Source organism: Panthera leo, chromosome B3, assembly GCF_018350215.1.
Source record: "Panthera leo isolate Ple1 chromosome B3, P.leo_Ple1_pat1.1, whole genome shotgun sequence".
NCBI lineage: Eukaryota > Metazoa > Chordata > Mammalia > Carnivora > Felidae > Panthera > Panthera leo.
The window spans coordinates 38011620-38036044 of NC_056684.1; the positions used below are offsets into that span (position 1 = coordinate 38011620).

General features: G+C 42.3%; 1 protein-coding gene across 1 annotated transcript in view; it reads left to right on the plus strand.

The window, feature by feature from the left end:
- Nucleotides 1–24425, plus strand: part of AAGAB (alpha and gamma adaptin binding protein) — a 54946-nt gene that overhangs the window by 5064 nt on the left and 25457 nt on the right. The window contains exons 2-5 of the mRNA XM_042941639.1: nucleotides 14927–15117; nucleotides 15263–15359; nucleotides 15913–16002; nucleotides 18912–18995. Of these exons, the coding sequence (XP_042797573.1) occupies nucleotides 14927–15117; nucleotides 15263–15359; nucleotides 15913–16002; nucleotides 18912–18995 (462 nt within the window). The remainder of the gene's footprint in view (nucleotides 1–14926; nucleotides 15118–15262; nucleotides 15360–15912; nucleotides 16003–18911; nucleotides 18996–24425) is intronic.

Consider the following 24425-nt stretch of genomic DNA (forward strand, 5'->3'; position numbering starts at 1 on the left):
TCACCTGTTTCACCCATTCCCCACCCCCCCCCCACCCCCCGCCCCCCATCTGCCTCCCCTCTGGAAGCATCTGTTCTTGATATAGGAGTCTGTTTTTCGGTTTGCCTTTTTTTTTCTTAGTTCTTGTTTTCTTAAATTCCACCTGTGAGTGAAATCATATGGACTTTCTTTGACTTACTTTACTTAGCATTATACCCTCTAGATTCATCCATATTGTCGCAAATGGCAAGATTTCATTCTTTTTTTATTTCATTCTTTTTTTTTCATTCTTTTTATTTTCATTCTTTTTTTTCATTCCATTGTATATATATTCACACATCTTCTTTATCCATTCATCAGTTGAGGGGCACTTAGGCTGCTTCCGTGGTTTGGCTATTGTTAATGCTACAATAAACGTAGGGGTACATACGTCCTTTTGGATTAGTGTTTTTGTTTTCTTTGGGTAAATATCCAGTAGTGGAATTACTGGATTTTATGGTAATTCTATTTTTAATTTTTTGACGAACCTTAATACTTTTTTCCACTCCTAGAAGGAGCTTTAGGTAGAAAAGTCTCCAGAGACTTGTTTGATTTTTTTTTTTTTTTTTTTTTTTTTTTTTTTTTTTTTTTTAAGTGTGTGAGGCCAACTCAGCAACTGTAAGCCATTCGGGTTCTACATCTGAACACTCGGAACAGAATTCTTACTTTTAGTGAAGTGTGGGAATTTGGAGATCTTACAATCATAATAAGCATTTGAATGTGTATCAGAACTCTTCTCTTTTAAAAAAAAAATTTGTTTTTTAATGTTTATTTATTTTTGAAGAAGAGAGAGAGACAGAGCATGAGCAGGGGAGGGGCAGAGAGAGAGGGAGACACAAAATCCGAAGCAGGTTCCAGGCTCTGAGCTGCCAGCACAGAGCCCAATGTGGGACTTGAACCCATGAACCGTGAGATCATGACCCTGGCGCAAGTCAGATGCCCAACTGACAGAGCCACCCAGGTGCCCCTCAGAACTCTTCTCAAATGCGTTTTCACACCTTTTAATTTGGTTCTTGTATCTGCGAAGTCATGAATTCAGGTTATCCCTATTTTATAAATGCAGAAATTGTGGCTTAGAAAAAATACTAGCTGGCTTGCCCAAAGCGCTCAAGTACTAAGTGTGGGTGCATACGATCACATTCCGGACTTTTACGCATGGAACATGTGAATGAAATGTGTTGGAATTCCTTAGCAATCAGAACTATTCAAGGTGGTGGCATTGGTATAAGAAACGATAGAGAAGATTAACTCCTAAAAGAACGTTTTAAAATATCTTTGGATTTCCATTTAGGAGGGTTGAAGTCTTAATTCTGAGTGAGGAGAAAAATATCTTTGACCTATATTTAAAAAGAGCATTATGGGGGCACCAGAGTGGCTCAGTCAGTTGAGTGTCAGGTCATGTGAGCCCCACAAAGGCCTGGTTGCTGTCAGCCTGTCAGGGCAGAGCCCACGTTGGATCCTCTGTCCCCCTCTCTCTACCCCTCCCGCACTTGCACTCTCTCTCAAAAAAATAAAAAACAAAACAAAACAAAAAAACCCAAACATTATGTATGCCCGATAGTTTGAACGGTGTCTGAATTTTTATTTGCTCAGTTGAGTGAACTCAAAATAGAGGCATATTATTTACTAGTCACTCCTATGTAGGATTAACATTAAAAATAGGAAATGGTTTGAGATCATCTCTACCATTCCTCTAGATGTAAAATTCTGTGTTACCATGTTACTTATTTTTATGTCAGATTATACAGTGCTTCTTACTTCTGCATTCTTAATTTGTGTGTGTGTGCGTGTTTTGGAAAACTGCCCCATGTATCTTGTGCTATAATATCATATTCAGTTTATTGACATTAATACAATCCACCAATCTTACTCAGATTTCCCCAGTTTGACTTTTATGCGTTTGTGCTTGTGTATGTATTCTGTACAACTTTATCACCTGTGGTTTGTGTATCTACCGCAATCAAGATACTGAATAGTTTCAACACCGCAGGGATCCAATGTGTTGCCCTTTTATAACCGCACCCACCTCTCTCCCAGGTTATGCCCCCAGTCTTCATCCCTAACCCCTGAAAACCACTAACCCGTCTTCCATTTCTAAAATGTTGTCATTTCAAAAATACAATTGGAGATCTATAGTAGATTACTTTTGGAGATTTTTTTTTCTGCTCAACAGAATTCCCTAGAGAGTCATCTAGAGTGTCAATAATTCATACCTTTTTATTGCTGAACAACATTCCATGATAAGGATGTGCCACAGTTTAACTGTTTAGCTATGGAAGCACATCTGGGCTGGTTCCAGTCTTTGGTCCCTGGACCTGTTTTTGTATAAAGTTTTATTGGCACACAGCCATGACCATTTGTTTACGTTTTGTCTATAAATACTTTCCAGGGTTGAACAGTCACACCACAGACAGTATGGCCCCCAGCCTAAAATATTTACTCTCCGGTCCTTTATTGAAAAAGTTTGACAACCTGTATTCTGAGCACTCACCGCGTACTAATCTGCTTAACTATTACAACATTTTTGTGCTATTGTTCCCATCATTATTCTCATTTTGCAAAGAAATTGCAACACGGAGAAATTAAGTAATTTGCTCCAGGCCAAATAGCTGAGCCAGGTTTTGAACAGAGGCAGTCTGGCTCTAGGAGCAGCCTCTTAACCAGGCCTGCTCGCAATTAACTCAAGATAGGGGAACTCAAAACAGCAAAGGCACCAGAGAGGCAGCAGCTGAGCTATGGGGGTTCTCTTTGAAAGGCTGAAGGGATAATAGGATTTAGCCCGTGGTCATTTGCTTTTGTAGGAGAACAATGCTTGAAACAGAGCTAAAAGTTCTAATTTGAATTTAGCAATTCCACACAGGACCTTTGTACATTCTTCCAGGATTTAACTAAGGCCCGGGCCCCAGGTCCTGGTCACCTGGTTTCCACAGCTCCCCGGGGAAATGGAAAATGAGCACAGCCATTGTTGTGTTTTGCTGTCTTCCAGGGACTTGCAGATAAGGAGGGCCCTCCTTCCTAGAGAAACCTCCCTGGGCCAGGGGGAGGTGAAATGGTAGCTTTTAAACAAAATACATTTTTTTCCTCATCGATGGGAAGACTTATGCCCAGCTGAGAAGATTTGGGTTTCCCTTTAGGGCAGTCAGCTATCCTAATTTCCCCAGGATTGAGGTTTTTTTGTTTTTGTTTTGTTTTTTTTAATTGAAGTATAGTTGACATGTATTAGTTTCAGGTGTATGACATAGTGATTCGGCAGTTATAAACATTACGAAATTCTCACCACGATAGTGTAGTTACCATCTGTCACCATAAAAAATGATTACCATATCACTGACTATGTTCCCTCTGCTGTACTTTCTATCCCCGTGATTTACTTTTATAGCCAGAAGTGTGTACTTCTTAATCTCCTTCCCCTATTTCGCCCATGCCCTCAACACCCTCCCCTCTGGCAACCACCAAATTGTTCTCATATATATGAGTTTTTGTTGTCTGTTTTATTTTTTAGATTCCTCGTAGAAGTGAAATCGTAAGGTATTTGTCTTTCTCGGACTTATTTCTCTTAGCATGATGCCTTCCTTCTAGGTCCATCCATGTTGCATTTTTAAGGTTGCAGTAGACACTCCACTTTTGAACTTTTTGTGTTTGGAATTCAGATTCCAAACTTACCCATGGAAACAGTGCTCCAGCCCCTAGGTTTCTAAAGGTTTCTAAAGCTGAAGAACCAGTTAGCTCAACTATATGATGGGTAAATTAGGCTTTGGGGAATTACACAGGCAAAGCCAGCCATCATTTATGACATTGCTTCTTTGGGAAACATTCACTCTCCTTCAAGACTGGGAGTTTGTGTCTAGGTCTCTTAGACCCCAATAGTTACAAAAGGATCCTAAAGTAGTTTACTAAGGAGACGTTATTTCAAAGGTAGGGGCTTATTATACAGCTTAGCTAATATTGTCCAGCAACAGAAGAGGATAAGAGCTTGGGTCTTTTAATTTGCATTTTTTTTTCTATAGCTGCTTTGTTATTCTGAGTGGAACCTTTTTTTTTTTTTTTTCACTCTGGGAATAAATAATAATTTTTGCTTAAGCAATGTCGCTTGTTTTTTTGTGGTAGGACAGCTCTGCCTTTGTGTATTTCCAAGGCTTTATTTTCTTCAAAGGAGGAAAGATTGGACTAACAAAATCTTCCACCAACGGACTAAGGTTGTCATCAGAGTGATTCAGTAGGTGGTCAGCCTAAGCAGCGATTTCTACTGGTAATGGGGGTAGAGGAGTGTTTTTAGCTATGATTCTTAATATATTTTTAAATTTTCAATTGACATTAATAGAAGGCTTAGGATTTTTATTGTTATTAAAAGAGGGATGTTAAGTCATCAACCTAAGGAGGAAGAAAGATTAAATACAAGTTCATATTTTCTCCAGACCCAAAGGAACTTACAAAACATGCCCATGTTATCTTCTAGTATGAGCGTGCACGCGCATGTGTGTGTATGTGTGTGAGTGAGTGAGTGAGTGAGTGAGAGAGAGAGAGAGAGAGAGAGAGAGAAATGCAAGCTCAAAGAAGTTGTGATCTTCTAAGGTTGTTCAGCCTTGCATGTTGGAGAGCCAAGATTCAGTTGTAATTCTTCTATATACATGAAACATGATGAATTTCTTGGCAGCCAGAACTGTGTGTATTCAAGGTGGAGGTAGGGATAGGAAAAATGACAGTGAAAGATTTTTCTACAAAGATGAGAACTTTTATGGTTCAAATTAAGTGTACACTTTTCTTTCGTGGTAGTTTAGAGCGTTAGTAGATGAACTGTGACAGGTTAAATGATTAAATGAAGACATTTTTATTGGTGTTCAGTTCGTTTCCTAGTGGAGTCGGGAATTTGACTTTTTGTGTAAGGTTATTGTTGATGATGAAATGATTGTAAGGTGTTTGCCTTCCCAATAAATGGCATTCCTGGAAAGAGGGTGGAGAGTATGAGGAGAAGCACCAGTGGAAAAATATTGTGCATTAACCCATGTTGCACAGAACCATTTATGATGCAGAGAGCATTGTAACATCCTGGACGATTCTAAGAGTATCTAGACTCAGACCCTTATTTCTGGGCCATCCAGCTGCTTGTTTTTGTGCACAAAAGTAAAAACATCTAGAAACTACGTAGTGGTCATTTGGTTTAAGCTTGCCCTCTATAATTCCTCAACAAATAGTGACACTTCATAATAATGAAATCTGATATAGACCCATTTTTCAAAAGGTTAAGGTATAAAAATTGTTTTGAGTGTGTCTGGCGAGAATGATAATCTGGACGTGACATTGTATCTGTGTTGGAGCCAACGCACACAGATACCACAGACACATCTCTAATAATTACTTATCCAAAAAGCAGGATTGACGTAGGTTAAGACAAAGAGGACAGTTGTCAGACTCTTAAAGAGCCTGTGTGATGTTCTAGGTTCAGTAGCAAATACCCTCTTCAGGGTTTCATTTTCCACACTGACCTGAAGGCTGGTTCTACACAGAGATGGGGAAACATGTTACTGTCCTTGGATCAAAATCTGGATGCTCACAGCAGGAACATGTGATCAACTGGTAATAAACCAAGAAAATTACCTTTCTGTCTGCATTCTCCTGGGGTCATTCATGGGTTTCGTGGGGGAAAACTTTTTGCGAATTGAGCACTGAGGTCTGCCTTTTCCTGGCTGTTTTGACTTGAAGCAAGTTAACTTTCCTCCTACAAATATTCAGTCTCTCTACCTGTGCCATCATCGTTCTAAGTCTCTGAAACATCATGTGCCTCAGTCACTTACCTCATCTGTAAAATGAGGACATTATCTTCCAGCTTCCATGATTTTTTTGGTTTTTTAGCAGCTTCATTTGGATATAGTTTAAATATAAGATCCACTTACTTTTGGTGGAAAACATTTCTATCCCCTAGAAGGAAAGCTTGTGACTATTTGCAGTCGCTCCCCATTCTCGCCCCCAGCTCTAGGCAACCACTAATGTACTTTGTCTTTATAGATTTGCCTTATGCGGACATTTTATTTCAAAGGAATCCTATAGTATATACTCTCTTGTATTGGCCTTCTTTTACTCAGCTTAATGTTTTCGAGATGCATCTATACTACAGCATGTACTTCATATTCCATTGTATGGGCATACCACACTTTAACCGTTCATCAGTTGATGGACATTTGGGTTGTTTCCACTTTGGGGCTACTATGAGTAATGCACTTATGCACATTCAGAGAAGCTACTGTGCTATTTGAAGAAACTGCCAAACTGTTTTCCAGAGTGATGGCACCATTTTGTGTTCCCATCAGCAATGTATGTGGATTCCGGTTTCTCCTCCTCTTCGGCAACGCTTGTTATTGCCTGTATTTTCCATTATAGCCATTCTAGTGGGTGTGAGGTGGTATTTCACTGTGGTTTTGATTTGCCTTTCCCTAATGGCTAATGATGCTGAGATTCTTTCCAGGTGCATTCCTATGTCTTCTTTGGTGAAAGGTCCATTCAGTTCTTCTTCCCATTTTTTTTCTTTTACATTTATTTATTTTTGAGAGACAAAGACAGACAGAGCACAAGCAGGGGAAGGGCAGAGAGAGAGGGAGACAGAGAATCTGAAGCAGGCTCCAGACTCTGAGCTGTCAGCCCAGAGCCTGACGCGGGGCTCGAAACCACAAACCGTGAGATGATGACCTGAGCCAAAGTTGGACGTTTAACCGACTGAGCCACCCAGGTGCCTCTCTTCTTCCCATTTTTAAGTTGGTTTTTTTTCATCTTATTATTGAGTTGTAAGAGTCCTTTAAATATTCTGGAAGTGGTCACACATATCATTCACATGTTTCTTCTCCTGTTTTGTGGCTTGTCTTTGGGTTTTCTTGATGGTATCTTTTGAAATGCAAAAATTTTTAATTTTGATGAAGTCCACAGTGTTATAGTGTTCTTTTTCTGTGGTCCTTTGACCAGGGGTTGCCCAGTCATGGTCTTACCCTTCCTGAAGGACCTTTTAAGTCCTGGGACATTGGATGTGTTACATTGATTTGATGCTAATTTGTTAATGAAAAATTATTACTTGAATGTGACAAGTACTCTCCTAATTGGCCTGTCGAGGCTTATGTCTTCTTTTTTTCCCAGAAAACCACCATTCATAAATAATTTTCAAAACATCTAAGGTTAATGACCAAAAAATTCTTATGGTTGAAATAACTAAGCTGTTTGAGATCGATTTTATCAGAGATAGATTTCATGTGATGCCTGGCTGTAACGGCGAGTTTCCGTTCTGGAAGAAAGAATAAAACCAACTTTGCAGTCCAGAACTTGCGTTTTGTTTCATAAACACAGCCAGGTCCATTCCACAAGTTCCTTTTAGATCAGGGTTTCCGAGCCTTCACACTGTTGACATTTTCAGCCGGGTAATCCTTTGTTGTACACGTGCTGTCGTACGCACTGTAGGATGTTCCACAATGTTCCTGGCCAATCACCTGGTACAACCAAAAATGTCTCCAGGTGTTGGCGTGTCCCCAGGAGCGCCAAAATCACCTCCCTATAGAGAACCCTGGCTTAAATGTAGATCTAGAACTGTGGTTTTGAATAAATAAGTAATAGTAATGGAATTCAAAGAAGTCCCTCTCCCCCCGTATGGGGGGGAATGGTTCACGGGCTGTGCCACTGGGATTGATAAAGTGGTCTTTGCGTTCAGCCCGTAGAACATACAAGCTGGGGGTTCCTCCTTGGCCTTCATAAAACACTTTTCCATGTTCTGTCTCCCCTTGCTGCCAGCTTCTTCCTGTTCTTTTGTGCAGATGTGTCTTACTGCATCATGGGGTCTTCTGGGGGCAGGCACAGACCATGTTTTCTCCCTGCATTCCCCCCCCCCATTCTCCCCCCCCCCCCCCCCCCCCCCCCCCAGTTATTTTAAGATGAAGCTGTGGTGACCAATTCCGGATGGCTACTGGGAGAAAGTAAACTAGGGGAGGAGGAGGAGGAGGAGGACTGAGTTGGATTTCCTCTGCTTCAACTTTCACATTTTTCCACGGTGATCTAAAAAGTCGCCCCAGAGCATGTGGAAATGTGAATTTCGAGGGTGACCAGAGGAGGAGTGTGTGAGGAAAAGGTAATGAAGTGTTGTAAGCAAACCAGAATTGCTGTCCTCTTGTTCAAGCAGCGGTACGTTGCCCTAAGCCAGTTATTCTTCCCTCGGCAACCTAGTACTGCCCCCCCAACCGGCCGTCTGTCCTTTAGACTGAACCAAGCGCTGCCTGCGCTCGCACGGGGAGGCGGCAGGGTGATGGCTCAGAGAATCACGGACGAGGATTTCCCCACACTGGTCCTTACAGAGGCCTGGCCCTAGGCCTGCACAGTTCTAAGCGTTAAGTATCACACCGGTGGAGATGGCCCCTTGTACTTGGGGAATAATCTGTTCATAACTGCTACAAAGTGTGTGACAGCAGGCCCCTTTCTAGGACCTTTCAGGAAATGGCACTGTGAGATTGTAACTAGTTGCAACAGTATGGAGCCTTGATGATTTTTAAAGGTCTCTCTTCGCCTTTCCTTGCTGGCTAATGAGAAGTCTGGCCTTCATAGTTTTTCCTAAAGCACATTTTACCCAATTCTTTTCTTTCATAATGGCTACTTTCCCCTTCAACTGACGTCAGACTCTGCTGCCTCCTATAATTTTCCTAATTGCTTTCTCTTCTGTCTCAGTCTGTGCCTTAACAATGGAAAAGAAACATTTGAGAAGGCATATTTTGGGAAGGGAGGGGCCAGAGCAGCTCGAGGACGCGGTCGTTTCCCAGTTGCACTTTTGCTTACCGCCTCTGCCCGTGCATCTCTGGCCCAGCCTCTTGTCCAGAGTGCAGCACGTGGGCAGACGCCTGAGCCCGGGAGGAGGGAAATGAACACTTACTGGGGGCAACTCAGTGCCCAGTGCCTGCCTGCACCTTCTCACGCATCGTTGCGTTTAATCTGCAAGAAGCCATTTCAGAAGTGTGTTTGTCCCTTTGCTGGTGAGGAAATGAGACAGAGAGGTCAATTTTTTGTTCTCACAGAGGATCAGCATTCAAATGTAGGTCTGTCTGACCCCAGGTCTGTGCTGTCTCTATTTTATGGCCTTTTCTTTTTTTTCTTTCCTTCTTTTTTTTTTTTTTCAATATATGAAATTTATTGTCAAATTGGTTTCCATACAACACGCAGTGCTCATCCCAAAAGGTGCCCTCCTCAATACCCATCACCCACCCTCCCCTCCCTCCCACCCCCCACCAACCCTCAGTTTGTTCCCAGTTTTTAAGAGTCTCTTATGCTTTGGCTCTCTCCCACTCTAACCTCTTTTTTTTTTTTTTTTCCCTTCCCCTCCCCCATGGGTTTCTGTTAAGTTTCTCAGGATCCACATAAGAGTGAAAACGTATGGTATCTGTCTTTCTCTGTATGGCTTATTTCACTTAGCATCACACTCTCCAGTTCCATCCACGTTGCTACAAAGGGCCATATTTCATTCTTTCTCATTGCCATGTAGTACTCCATTGTGTATATAAACCACAATTTCTTTATCCATTCATCAGTTGATGGACATTTAGGCTCTTTCCATAATTTGGCTATTGTTGAGAGTGCTGCTATAAACGTTGGGGTACAAGTGCCCCTATGCATCAGTACTCCTGTATCCCTTGGGTAAATTCCTAGCAGTGCTACTGCTGGGTCATAGGGTAGGTCTATTTTTAATTTTTTGAGGAGCCTCCACACTGTTTTCCAGAGTGGCTGCACCAATTTGCATTCCCACCAACAGTGCAAGAGGGTTCCCGTTTCTCCACATCCTCTCCAGCATCTATAGTCTCCTGATTTGTTCATTTTGGCCTCTCTGACTGGCGTGAGGTGATATCTGAGTGTGGTTTTGATTTGTATTTCCCTGATGAGGAGCGACGTTGAGCATCTTTTCATGTGCCTGTTGGCCATCTGGATGTCTTCTTTAGAGAAGTGTCTATTCATGTTTTCTGTTTTATGGCCTTTTCTATTCTGGTTAGTACTGTCAGTGCAGAGGGGAGGGAGAGGAACCTTGGGTCCCCGGAGGAGTGGATACCAGGGGTGGGAGGTTATGATACCTTGCGGAAAAGGCAGCTTCAGTTCTCGGAGAAAGTAGAAAATCAGCTGCATTCTCAGAAGAGGGCTGATTTCTGGAAGGATCATCTTGATTTGGAGTGGCAGCTATCATTTCCCTCTGGGCATAGAAAATATGACTTAACCACTGGACAGCTTCTCTTCACAAAGAATGTCGCGATTCATTAAGGGGACATTAATTCTACTGGTGTCAAAAGTGTCCTGAATTCTACTGAAGAAGATAGGGTTAATCTAAAGCAGTATCAATGCATTTAAGTTAGAATGGACTTGTTTTGTCTTTTTTTGGCTGGAGTGGATAGATGAGGGGGTAAGGTTAGGGTTAGTATGTGTGGGGGTGAGAGAGAGAGGGAGGGAGGGATTGCAAATGTGTACTTTTGGTGTTGGTAGAATTCACCTTGGAACTCCAGTTTGCTTCCTAATTCATGCTAGAGTATCACCTCTTACCGATGCTGAACTAAGGATAGCTGTGTGCATGCCTCCTCTGATCTGACTGCTTACCAAATTTACACTCTCTGAGGGAAGCGACATTAGGACAGACAGAAGTACAGAGCGGGTGTGGGGACGAAGCAGTCATTGGGTTGCGGAGCTGACATGCTTCCTTGGCATACGCCTTTCTTCCGTTCTCTTGAATCTTGTCCCTGACTTGCCGTGTGGGACTGTCGGGGAAAGAAGTTCGCGAAAGAAGCAAGAAGTCAATCGGAGTGGCAGGAGAATTGGTGGCTATGTGTACCCGTTTCTCAAACAGGGCAAGAGATTTATACGGGCACTTAAAGCCGGGGGAAAGGTTCGTACTTGCTCCTGGAACTGGGTTGACGTTTAACTTCTCGTCCGAAAACACTACAGATTACTATTTTAAGCTGTGAGACCAAGTTTGTGGCAACAGACTGGCAATTCATCATCTCGTGTTTGTCTCTTAAACAATGATGTACTGCAGCTCCACCAGGTGGCTGCCAACAGCGGGAAGGAGACAGGCCAGCATCCACCAGGCGGAGGGAGAACTGCTCTTGACTTCATTTGTGCATTGTTTTGACTACATCAAAACTCATTTTAGTGAAGGGCAAAGAAGGGGAAAAAAAAAACAACAACATTGTGGGTTTCTCTAGGAAGTCTGGCAAAAAGCCAAACAGCAACAAAAACCAAAACACAATCACTGTAACTCACTTATATAAATACCCAAAACCCATAGACAGTTTTCGGATGGGTTAATTGTGCTTCAGGCTCGTATATTCTGATGCCTTTGTTCTGGCTATTATTTTTGGTTTACATAAAAAAGTGGGAGATACTGTAAGCCCATAGGTTAGTTTGGGCTTGTGACCATTAGACACGTGAGTGTGATCTAGCTCAGATCCTGAATATCACCAGTATTGCATCACAGTGTAGTAGGGAAAAGTGCTGGTGACCTGAGTTTCGTTTTAGGCTCTTCTCCCTTAGGCAAGTGGCTCCCCCTCCCCCTCCCCCTCCCCCTCCCCCCTCCCCCCTCCCCCTCCCCCTCTCCCCCTCCCCCCTCCCCCTCCCCCTCCCCCCTCCTCCCCCTCTCCCCCTCCCCCTCCCCCTCCCCCTCCCCCCTGCCCCCTCCCCTCCCCCTCCCCCTCCCTTTTTTTTGGTCCTCAGTTTTCCCATCTGTGAAATGAGTAAACGGTACTGGCTCATCTCCAGAAACTCTTAGTCATGTGCATAAGCATTTGAGCAATTCTTGTTTTAATGTGGAAAAGAATAAACTTGTTAGACGTTTGAAACCAAATAGAAAAGACAAGTAAGTGAGAAAAGCCATATTTAGTGTAGACATTTACATTTTTAAAATTAAAGTGTACATTATGAGATTGATGACAAAAAGAATGAGACCATTCACTTTTCTCTAGTTGTGAGATGGCACAGGTATGATGATAAAGTCCATATTCAGCCTCTCTGAAAGTATCTGATTGGACATAAAATGTTACAAATGAAAGAATCTGATAAGTGGATTGAGCCATCAAGTTATTCCAGGGAGCACAAGGAATAAGGAAACACACACACCCAGCTAGGAAAACACTGACAGGTGAAATTCATTTTCCCAGCCTATTGGTTCTGTTCTCATCCAGGTGTAGAGAAAAGAGAAATTGCTTCTTTCTGTGTGTTCGGTAAATATCTTAATCACTTGGAAATCAGAGAAGAGACAAAACTAAAATTTTAAGAGCTCTGAGAAGCACATGGGTCTGTTGTCTTGTGCTCTCTATGCACCGATTAATAAAACGAACCATGCTTAATGGATCCCAGTGTCCTAAATTGCAGTCAGTAAGGAGGTGACCCCTTAATTGATTTTATTTTTCCAGGTTAGTTGAAGACTGATTTCAAAAGCGCATAGCTGAAATTTTATTCCAGTTTTTAACAAGACAAGCGGTGTAGGAAATCTCAAGAACCGCTTGTGGTGACAGCAGGAGTTCTGGTCCCACTCTTTGTCCTTTGCCCAATAACACGTGGAAACAGTATTTTACTCTCTGTATTCCCTACTTAAAAAAAAAAAAAAAAGTTAATTTGTTCGTTATTTAAAAAAAAATGCCCATGAATGAAGAAAACAGATTCCATATGGTAGCTCCTCCTACCCTTAAAAAATCAGTTTATACAATTTTTGCTACTCCCCTTGGTTTAGTTTGCCTTCTTCCATATGTGCTTTTATCGGCATATTGCTGGACCACCTGCTTGGAGTTAGGAAGATTAGCTTTGAATGCAACATAGACTTTGATCTAGGAGGTTTGGTGTTTTTTTTTTTTTCTTTTTCTGTGAGACACATGAAAACAGAATCTTTGATTTTTACACTTTATCTGTTCTTCCTGCTCATTTCCTACCTGAACTTGTCATAATGCTCCATGGAGGACATTGCAGCTGGCTGCTAAGGAATTGCTTGATAATTCATGAACGATTACTTTATGTAGAAATTAAGCAGCAAGAACTGTCGATTTCTTGAACAGACAAGACAAATTCAGATTTTCAAATATTGGCATAGACCTATGGTAATTTACAAGTAACAATTCTGGTTGCAGTGAAAAATTTTAGAAAGTTAGTTTCACAGTGTGTGCCATATGTCAAATGTAGTCTTAAATTTATTTTAAGTTTAGTTATTTTAATTTTTTTTTTAAAAAAGGAGGCGTTTTATTTTCAGACCGTTTCCTCCTAATAACCACACGAAGATAGTTTACCAGTGAAAAGCATGCATATATGCACGTACATGCTTTGTAAGTTACTATACATTAATCCTAGCAGTCTTTTGGACTACAGATCTTTTTGTTTGAGCAAAAACTATGGCAGTGTTTCAAATACATAATCTTAGCTCTGGAACTGAAAATTATCTTCTAGTTTTCTATGTCCTGCTAACTGTGAGTTTGAGGAATATTTTATAAAATAACATTCATCTTACTTTGCATTGAAAAGGAGTTTGTGGCCATTTTGCCATATAGTCTCTTTTTTTTAAAAATAAAGTCACTTTTTTAAAATGTTTATTTATTTTTGAAAGAGAGACAGAGCATGAGTGGAGGAGGGGCAGAGAGAGAGGGAGACACAGAATCCGAAGCAGGCTCCAGGTTCTGAGCTGTCAGCACAGAGCCCAACGTGGGGCTCGAACTCCTGAACCGTGAGATCATGACCTGAGTCGAAGTTGGATGCCCAACCGACTGAGCCACCCAGGCACCCCTAAAGTCACTCTTTTTTAAAGTTTATTTTGAGAGAGAGTGAGAGAGAGAGGGAGGGCGCACGAGGGAGAGTGGGGGGAGGGGCAGAGAAAGAAAGAGAATCCCAAGCAGGCTCTGTGCTGTCAGTGTGGAGCCCTGCTGGGACTTGATCTCATGAACTGTGAGATCATGACCTGAGCTCAAATCAAGAGTCAGGCACTTAACCGACTGAGCCACCCAGACACCCGCCATACCTTCTTATAAGAACCCAATTTTAGTGGCATGTTATTTTACCTCTTTAAACTTACTTTCCACATAAAACATAGGTTGTGGGTATGGATGTGAGAGATGGGAGGTTAGGGTAGGACAGTTTCTAATGTTTTCCACTTCTGAATACGTTACGGCATTATGGAAGCAAACTGCTCAGTGGTTCCATGTCCTCATCTATATTTGTTCATCGTTGATTTGGCTTTTACTGTAAGAATTTCATTAGTTATAGCCGCACTGCACATGGGTTTCTGAAAGATTTAGTTACATCCTAAACAAATTTGCTTGGCTGTTATGTCTTTAAATGATGCCAAAAGTGTCTTTATCGAACAAAAATTTGAGTTGGCTTTCGAAGAATCTGAACAAGGCTGAATATAAATGGAATTGGGGTCATTTATCAGAATCCATTCTTTTCTATCTTTAGTTGAATTAATGTGTAAGCATTTGGCCCAAGGAATATGTGTAGCTTTTATTTTATTAATGGTTTAGCCTTACTGCTGTCTTCCTTTCAGCTTGCGGTAAGTACACAATAGTTCCAGATTCCTGAAGATTCTTGTAATCTTGCCTCTCACAAGAAGTATGTAGGCAATAAAATAAACGTAAGCTGTTCTTTTCTGCTTGCTTTTTTCTGGGTGTTTGGCTAAATAGCTCTTTTGTTGCCTGCTGTCTGACCTAATCACAATCGTTCTTGTGTTCTTAAAAGAGCCCATGAGTTCGATTATGCCACCATTACTTTTACAATCAAATGATAGAGAAGGAAATACCCTGATAAATGGGGGGCTTTTTGAAATCTTTACCGAAAGAGAAGCAGCCAGAGTACCCCGTTAGTCTGATACTTTACCGTGAAACTTGACCAGTGTGTATCAGTTTGTGCACTTCCCATGCTAACGTTGTGTCCTTTTGTTCAGATATCCTTGGAGCAGAAGATCTTCTCGTGGAAGTGACTGCCGATGATGCCGTGAGGTTTTACCCCTGGACCATTGATAACAAATACTATTCGGCAGACATTAATCTGTGCGTGGTGCCAAACAAATGTCTCGTCACTGCCGAGGTGGCGGAGTCTGTCCAAGCGTTGGTGGTTTACTTTGACAGCACGCAAGTAAGCTTTGGTTTTCCAGGGACCTTAAGGAGGAAATTATTTTGTGCTTCCCCCCCCCACCCCCCCCACCCCCCGCCTTTTCCATGAGGTCTCTTACTGTCTCTTTTTCTGGGTTGGTTGGTTTGTTTGTTTTTCCTCCCTCCAGAAATCTGGTCTTGATAGTGTTTCCTCCTGGCTTCCACTGGCAGAAGCATGGCTACCTGAGGTCATGATCTTGGTCTGTGACAGAGTGTGTGAAAATGGTAAGGCGTGCCAACGGGGCTACGGTTGGTACATACAGTTGCTGTGCCTTGGGAAGCAGAGTACTTTTGTTCTCTTAACTTAGTATATCTCCTGTGATTTTATTCCTGTATAGAACTATTTTCAGCTATTTCTCTTTGGAATCTTGTAATATTTACATTTTATTTTTTATGAACGGACACTTGGGGTTTGAGATACCATCTTTTTTGTTTTAAATGTTTATTTTTGAAAGAGAGAGAGACAGAGACACACACAGAGTGCGAGTGGGGGAAGGGCAGAGAGAGAGGGAGACACAGAATCTGAAGCAGGCCCCAGGCTGCAAGCTGTCAAGCTTTGAACCCACGAACCGTGAGATCATGACCTTAGCCGAAGTCAGATACTTAACCGACTAAGCTACCCAGGCACCCCGAGAAATCATCTTCTTTACATTACTTTATTTTGGGTGCCTTTAGAATAACCTTGACATTAAGGGCAGCACTGAGATTTGTGGAGAGTATTGCAGCAATATTCTGTTTGAAAAGTTTTTTTACTTACGAAGATTCTTTTGCATGTTAGGCGTAAACCGACAAAAAGCTCAAGAATGGTGTATCAGACATGGCTTTGAATTGGTAGAGCTTAGTCCGGAAGAGCTGCCGGAGGAGGATGGTAAGTATTTATGGGTCGGGAGAAACATGGCGTTTGGATTCGGAGATGAGGGAGCATTTTAATTTGGGGAAGAAGAATCGAAGTGAAATTAAAAAAATATTTTTTCCTCAGCTGTTTGAAAAGATTTGTGCAAAACCCACTGATGTGGTCTTACTGGTAATCAAATAATCCATTTATTTGTCTTCACCATGCATGTTAGGACTTTTGAAATACTGTTCGCGTTTTTCTTACGGATGAAGACAGAGGATTTCTACCTTAAATCTCAGTCATTTCTCCAATCTCTTATACTTTCTCCACTGCCAAAAAAAAAAAAAAAAAAAGAGGGTTTGACCTATATTCATAAATAGTTAATGTTCCTTATTTTGAATTCTTAATATCCTAAGGCTGAATTTCCAGGGACCTTAGGAAGGGCATGTCAGCCCTATTTTTATGTCTTTTGGACATTTGAAACCACAAATAGACCCAGAATCCCCACTCCTTTCCCCCCGGGGCAGCTTTTCACTTAACTGCCTTCCACTATACTCTGGACCTTTTGTTTCTTCCCACATCTCTCTTCCCCCCCTTCATTCCTCTTCTTACCTTCTCTGCTTCCAAATATACTTGTGCTCCCTGCTGTGGGACCTACCAAGATAAGACAGGTTTTGGCCCACCAAAACCTCATAATCTAGTACAAGAGATAAATGTATATGAACAATTGAACTACCAAGTGGAATATCATAAATATTTAAAAAAATATATATTGGTGCTGTGGTATTTCAGAGATGGGAGAGATCATTTCCGTTTAGAAATGTGAAGACTGTGTTGGCATCATGAACTCTGACCTCTCACTTGTTCCACGGGGAAGAAATGGAAAAGGTGTTGGGCTTGTAGTTAGGGGACCAGTTGGGGTGTAGCATCGAGAAGATGCCAGTTGTTACAAAAGATATTTTAAGGCACAACCAATATGGATTAAAGCACATAGATAGGATAGAAGTAATCATTACATGAAACCTACCTAATTTTTTTGAAAGGAATTAAGAAATATCTTTTTATATTCTGGCTTATTTAGAATTTTTCCAAAATGTTACCTTTGGAAATAAAACCGTGCCAGAGAAGAAGAGGACAAAAATGAAATAAAAAGGCTGATTTTTCTCCCTGTACGTTTTTAATAATAACTAAAAATGAACAAGTACAGTTTCTCTTCTCACATCTTTCCAGGTCCGCTAAAACTTGTGCCTTGTTTTGTGTATATGAACATGTACATAATTGCTTATTTCTGGCACTAGAATTTTCTCATCTTAGTGTTGCCCCTGAGAGTCAACATTTGAGTCATTTATTTAAATCTGTTTTTATTTTGTAATTTCTTCTCCCTTATACCACCACACATCTCCTTGCTCCTTGTCTGAACAATGCTCTTGCATTAATTTAGCTTAATATTAAAATAAACTTTTAACATATCATCTTTAGGTGAAGTGATGAAGTCCTCCCTAGAAGTTTTAAAAACAAACTGTATGCTTTGTATGCGTGTGTTCTAACCCCAGGTATGAGAATTCATGCTTGTTTGGATTCACTTTCATCTTCCTGGTTCTAGCTCTTTATTTCAGACCCTTTTTATGGATTCTGGTTCTGTCATCTGAGGTATTCTTTTAAGAACAGAATTATTCATAGTGAAGATAAACCTGCCTTTTTATTTCCTCATTTAGACACGATGGCAATAAAATTCATCTTTGTATTTTCAGTTTAAGCCTCACCGTATTTGTTGGGTTTGTAGGTTGGTATCTTTTAAATGATTCATCCATCCATCAGTAGTTACTGAGTGCCTGGTGTCCTTCAGGCACCACATTAGCTGGTGGTTCCCGCCAGCCTTTGTCGGGGGGGGGGGGGGGGGGCGGCTATGCAGAGTGGTGTCAGCCCCACTTTTCTTTGAGAATGGCATATGTGATTTGCCCTTGATCAAATAGCTAACAAGTTACAGAGCCTGAGTTCAAATTCAGATCGTCTGACTTCTAATTCTGTGCCAGGTCAGGCCACTGGACACAGGTTCTACATGGATGGTGCCCTGTAAGCTCTTAGGAGACTTTGTCTTCCAACCACATGAAAACTTTTTCTGCCATTATTTTCCATACAGTCTTTCATGTTCAATTTCCATTGTACACAAATCTGCAAGCCAAGAATGTCATCTTCTTAGTATGCTAACCGGGATTATTGCCCTATTATTTTGAGTAGTATCAGTTAAATTCCAGAAGCAAGATAGTACGCATACTAAACCGGCAAAACTGAGTTGTTGGTTTTTATTTTTAATGACCCTTGCCTGTCTCCTACACTTACAGTAAATTTACTTCTCACCCTTAAACTGTGTCTCTCTGATAAGGAAATTGTTCTCCAAAACCTGTTATAAACAGTGATTGTATTCTGTGGTTCCCAGAAGAAGATAGGGCATTTACAGGATTTTATGGCATTACCAAGAGGACCTTTCCTGCCTTCAGGAAGCTCATTCTCTATAAGTAACCAAAATTGGTATTTCTAGTGGTATGCCAGGATTGTGTAATTAACAGGAACTAACATTTTTAGGAGGATATGAGTGGATTCCATTGTGAGGTGATAGAGATGACTTTATCGTATAAACCTTTTATATTGTGCATTTATTTCATTGATTTAGTTTCACGGATATTCCTATTAGGAGCTCTGAGCTCTGCATTTATTTTTTCTTTATTACATAACTTACAGTGTGAAGTACCAACTAAATAAGCAAGATAATAAGATAATCCACAGTTACACTTCCTTGGGGGATACACCCACACACACCCACACACACATATACGTACACACACATATACGTACACACACATATATATACATACATACACACGTATTTATGTATGTGTGTATAAATGTTTGTATAAATGTATCTATTTCCCCTTCCTGATTAGATGACTTCCCAGAATCTACAGGAGTAAAGCGAATCATTCAAGCCTTGAATGCAAACGTCTGGTCCAATGTAGTGATGAAGAATGGTAAGTAACTTGGTACTAAAAGTCCTAAGGAGTTTTTTTCCTCTTGTTCCTTGTAGGTTTTAAATTATTTGGATATATGTGGGACCATGAGGATTACATGAAATTTGTAGATTTGTTCAATTTTAAGCCCCCAGTTGAAGGAAGAGCCAAAAGTAACATTATTAAGAATTTATAATATATGTTTGTTTATTTTTAATTTTTTTTGAGCATTTGTTTATTATTGAGAAACAGAGCATGAGCAGGGGAGGGGCAGAGAGAAGGGGAGACACAGAACCCGAAGCAGGCTCGAGGCTCTGTGCTGTCGGCACAGAGCCTGACGCGGGGCTCGAACTCACGAACTGGGAGATCATGACCTGAGCTGAAGTCGGACGCTCAGCCGACTGAGGCACCCAGGCGCCCCGCCTTTTTTTTATGATATATGTTTAATAGTTAATTCAGTGAGGATTTAAGAACCTAGAGCTTGCTTAAAATATGCCTAGCATTGTCTTTGGCTTTGAGAAATACCCCCAAAATTAGAAAACATGAACCCTATCCCTAAGAAGCTCATAGTCCGGCTGTGGGATCAAAGTGTGCACTTTTAACATGCTGGGTAATCAGGCGAGGCAGTCTTTGATGAGTGCAGAACGACTCATACAAGCAGTAAACACACGGAGGTCATAGATGTGGTCTTTGCGGTGGGCACGAGTATATAGATCTTCACGGTGAACGCAGGTCTCGGCAGTGGTGTTCTTGGGATGGTCCAGATTTGGGTTATTGAAGGGGAGAGTGACAAAAAGGGAGGAAGCATGGCATCAAGAGTAATGGTTGTATGTTCCAGGGTCACTTAGCAGTTGGAGCTAGCTTGGGAGAGAGACACCTGACTGCTAGTCAGGAGAATCTGGAGAATCTGGACTTTTTCCTATAGGAATTGGTGAGTCACTAGAGGTATTGTAACCAGAGTGACACAGAGAAGTTGGCATCTTTCAAAGGGTAATGCGATGGCGGTTGAAGCCGGTGGAGGCAGAGCCAGAGTGAGGAGGTGGGGCCTGGACCGATGTGGTGCAAGTGGCCGTGGGGCGGGAAGCTGGACCCGAAATGCAGTGTGAAGGGGGGGTAGGCTGCTTGGTGCGCGTTACCCTCTTACTGTGTGTATTAGTTTGCTCAGGCTGCGGTAACAAAGTACGGCAAGCGGGAAGCTTAGGACGACAGGTGTTTATGGTCTCACAGCTTTAGATGCCAGGTGTGTGAAACCAAGGAGTCAGCGGGGCCATGCTAGGGAAGGATCTTTTCGCTTCTCCCTTCTCGCGGTTTTTGGGCTTGTGACCGTCTCCCTGTGTGCCTGTCTGTGTGCAGATTTCTTTTTTGTGTAAGGACGATAGTCATATTGTGTTAACGGCACACCCTACTTCAGTGTGACGTCATCTTAACTAATTAATACTGCAAATAGGGTCACATGCGGAGGTGTTAGGAGTTAGAACTTCAGCATGTGAATTTGGTGAGGAATACAGTTCAACCCATAACTCAGTCCTTTAGGAATTGCTGATTGTGTGTTTCTGTCTTGTAGCACCTGGCTGTCTCAGCAAGTATGCTGTGGGAGGTGAAACACTACAGAAAGCGATGAGAAAAACCCCATTTACACTGAGCTCACCCCATCCACCCTGAGATACAAGAGTCAAGTGGAAGATCAGTTTTAAAAAGTTTTTTTTAATGTTTATTTATTTTTGAAGGAGAGAGAGAGAGAGAGAGAGAGCGAGCGAGCATGAGTGGGGGAGGGGCAGAGAGAGAGGGAGACAGAATCGGAAGCAGGCTCCAGGCTCTTTGCTGACAGCACAGAACCCGACTCGGGGCTCAAACTCACGAGCTGTGAGATCATGACCCAAGCCAAAGTCGGACGCCCAACTGACTGAGCCACACAGGTGCCCCAAGATCAGTTTTATAGAAGTAAAATATTTCATCTCAAGTTTTGGTTGACACTTGAGTGTTTGTTTTTTAAAGAAAATTTTTTTAACATTTATTTATTATTGAGAGACAGAGACAGAGCATGAACATGGGAGGGGCAGAGAGAGAGGGAGACACAGAATCCGAAGCAGGCTCCAGGCTCCGAGCTGTCAGCACGGAGCCCGACGCGGGGCTCGAACACACAAACTGCGAGATCATGACCTGAGCCGAAGTCGGCCGCTTAACCGACTGAGCCACCCAGGCGCCCCAGCACTTGAGTGTTAAGTGAGATCGGGGCCCTTTAGCTTGCCTGAGATATGACCCGACCCACGTCATCATCAGCGAAACTCCTTGTGGTATAGTAAGCTACTCCTTCCCCTTTTCTTCCCTTCTGTCCTTCCTCTTCCTCACTTTATTCTTCCTAGGGGGGATCCTAAAGTGTCTCTTGCATTGAATTGCAACATAGATTTTATTCTTTTTCAGTAGCAGTCAAAATAAGGCCCGGGGTGCCTGGGTGGCTCAGGGTTAAGCGTCCAACTTCGGCTCAGGTTGTTTTAGACCCTAAACGATATTCTTTGGAGAACTGCAGAGCAAAGAGGCATGCCACTGGTATTTCATGGCTCTTTGCTCTGAGTGTGTCTGCATTCTTCTTTTCTCCTCAGTGTTGGTACGCTGATTTGCCATTAACAAAAAACCAAACTATTGCCATCAGCTTAATTCCAAGATTAAGAGGATCCTGAACTATGTGGTATGAAGGAAACTTAACTGTCTTCTCTCTAGGAGGAGCCCTAGATATGGAAATGCAGTGACATTTGGACGCAACCCAGGTCTTAGGAAGCGTGAAGGTCACCCTTTGCGTAGCGCCACATCTTAGATTAGAGACTGAGCTCTGTGTGGTTGTGGGGTGGGACCTCTAACTCTTCCAGAGTGACCTACTTCCTGTGCTCTTTGCAGAGCCTCGCTTTGCTGGCGGTCTCCCTGCCCGGGGAGCTGCTCCTTCCTCCCAGCAGGCTTTTCTTGAATGTCTGCTAGCAGGTGCTCAGACTGGTTAATTTGTCTTTTGGGGACCTCCTCCTCTAGATTTCTTTCACTCCCCTCCTTTCTCTTTTTCTTCTTCTGTTTCTCTCTTAAAAAAATTACGGTTAATAAACGAAGCATAAAATTTACCATGTTAACCGTTTTTATGTATACAGTTCAGAGGCATTACTTATATTCTCGTTGTTATGCAGCCATTCCCACTCAAAGTTTTTGTTTGTTTGTTTTTGAGAAAGAGAGAGAGCAGGGGAGGGGCAGAGAGAGAGAGAGAGAGGGAGACAGGATCTGAAGCAGGCTCTGTGCTGACAGCAGAGCGCCCAAAGGGGGCTCGAACTCCCGAACCACGAGATCATGACCTGAGCCAAAGTCAGATGCTTAACTGAGCCACCAAGGCACTCCTCAAAGTTTTTTAAACCAAAAAAATTTTAAGTTGCAAAGTTGGTTGACAGAGAAAGACGTTAGAGGTCTTTGTCGTGGTCATCATCATCTTCTTTTTTTTTTTTTTTTTTTTACTGGGACTTCAGTTATTTTAATGAAGGAAGAAATGTTTACACAAGATTTTAGAGTATAGTAAGAGAGGTAGTGTGCCGAATTCCTTCCAAGGCTAGCTAAACACACCCTGATCCAAACCTCTAAAGATCGTTGCCGGTAAAGAAACTTTCTCGTTTGTGAACATAGATGCCATGATTTTAACGAAAATATTAGCACTTAACTAATACATAGCCTCATGCATTATTATATTGTAATGAAATCTCTCCTTTACTGCTGTTTCTCTAAAGAATCAAGTAGCAGTTTCCAGTCCTAACACTGCCACTCAGTTATGTGACCTTAGATCTCATTTTTTTTCTGGGCTTTATTTTTAATCTGGAAAATGAGGTTGATCCCCATGCATGGCTCCCTGCTCTGGCTGCACATTTGAATCACCTGAGACCCTTTTACAAGCTGTGGCTCAGGCAAACCATTTATTTCAGAAGGGAGGGGCAGCTACAGTATATATTTTAAGTGCCTCAGGAATTAAAATATGCGGCCCTGGCTGACAACCACTGACATCCAGGATAGTCCTCTAGTGTGCTCCATCCACAGGAGTAAATTAGGCATTCTGACAGCAGCATTAGCCCGGACTGACTTGCTTTCTCCCATTCCTAAATCGTGGCATATTTGCAAGTCAGTCCTCTGACATACAAAGCCAGAGGGAAAAGACAGGCTTGCCCAGCGTAGAGTCACCTAGAGGCAAAGGCAAAAATAGTGGGCACTGCCTTCCATACTTCCTTGGTACCTGTTTCTAGGAGGGGCTAGTGTTAGGACAAAGTCACCAGTGTTCGTATTGCATAAGCCTCCTTGAGATCCGAAAGAAAGAATAGCCTTTGTAAGTAGCCAATCGTCTAGGAGCATAAGTGAGATCCAAGGTGTACCTGAACCATTTGAGTTTTTCTTCTGTCAACCTCAAATCTCTCTCTGGTCCATAATTTAAATCCAATTTCAAGTTCATTCATGCATTAAAAAAAATATTTATTGGTGCACCTGGGAGGCTCAGTCGGTTAAGTGTCCGGCTTCAGCTCGGGTCATGATCTCGCGGTCTGTGGGTTTGAGCCCCGCCATCGGGCCCTGTGCTGACAGCTCGGAGCCTGGAGCCTGCTTCCGATTCTGTGTCTCCCTCTCTCTCTCTCTGCCCTTCCCCTGCTCACACTCCGTCTCTTAAAAATGAATAAATGCCTAAAAAAAATTTTTTTTTAGGTATTTATTGTGTGTGTCTCGTGTGCCACTTATTGTTTCGTGCGCTTGGAATACATCAGTGAACAAAACACAAATTTGTGTCCTTGTGGAGTTCTCATTCAGGTGGGGGGCAGTAGCCAACAGACAACACGATTAGTGAATTGCACGGCAGGTTAAGGAGGTGATACGCCATATGGAAAAAATAATGAAGCAGGGCTGGGGATTGAGGTTGCCAGATAGACTGCAGTATTAAATTGGGTGGTCAAGGTTGGTCTCCTTGAGCGCTTGAGATTTGAGGAAGGAGATGAGATGCTGCACCAGGTGGCTATCTGGGAGCAGAACGTAGCAGGCATAGGGAGTAGGTGCAGCAAGAGGCCCTCTGGTGAAAGCACGCCTGATGTGTTTGAAGAATATCAAGGAACACACAGTGGCTGAGGGGAGAAGGTCAGAGGGGGCGGAGGATCAGGTTATTCGAGGCCTTGTAGGCCATCAGTGAAACTTTCACACCTACTCAAAGTCAGCTGGGAGCTGCTGCAGGTCATTGAGTAGAAGGGTGACGTGATCCAGCTTTAGGTCTAAAAGGACCACGGTAGCTGCTGTGCGGAGAAAAGGTGATGGAGGTGAGGAGGAAGCAATAAGGTCTCTTAGGGGGCCATTGCAGTCCTGCAGGTAAGAGACGGTGGTGGCCGGGATCAGAGCTGTAGCAATGGAAGATGTAAGAACAGGTCAAATTCTGGATGTATCTTCAGGTAGAGCTAGCCTGAT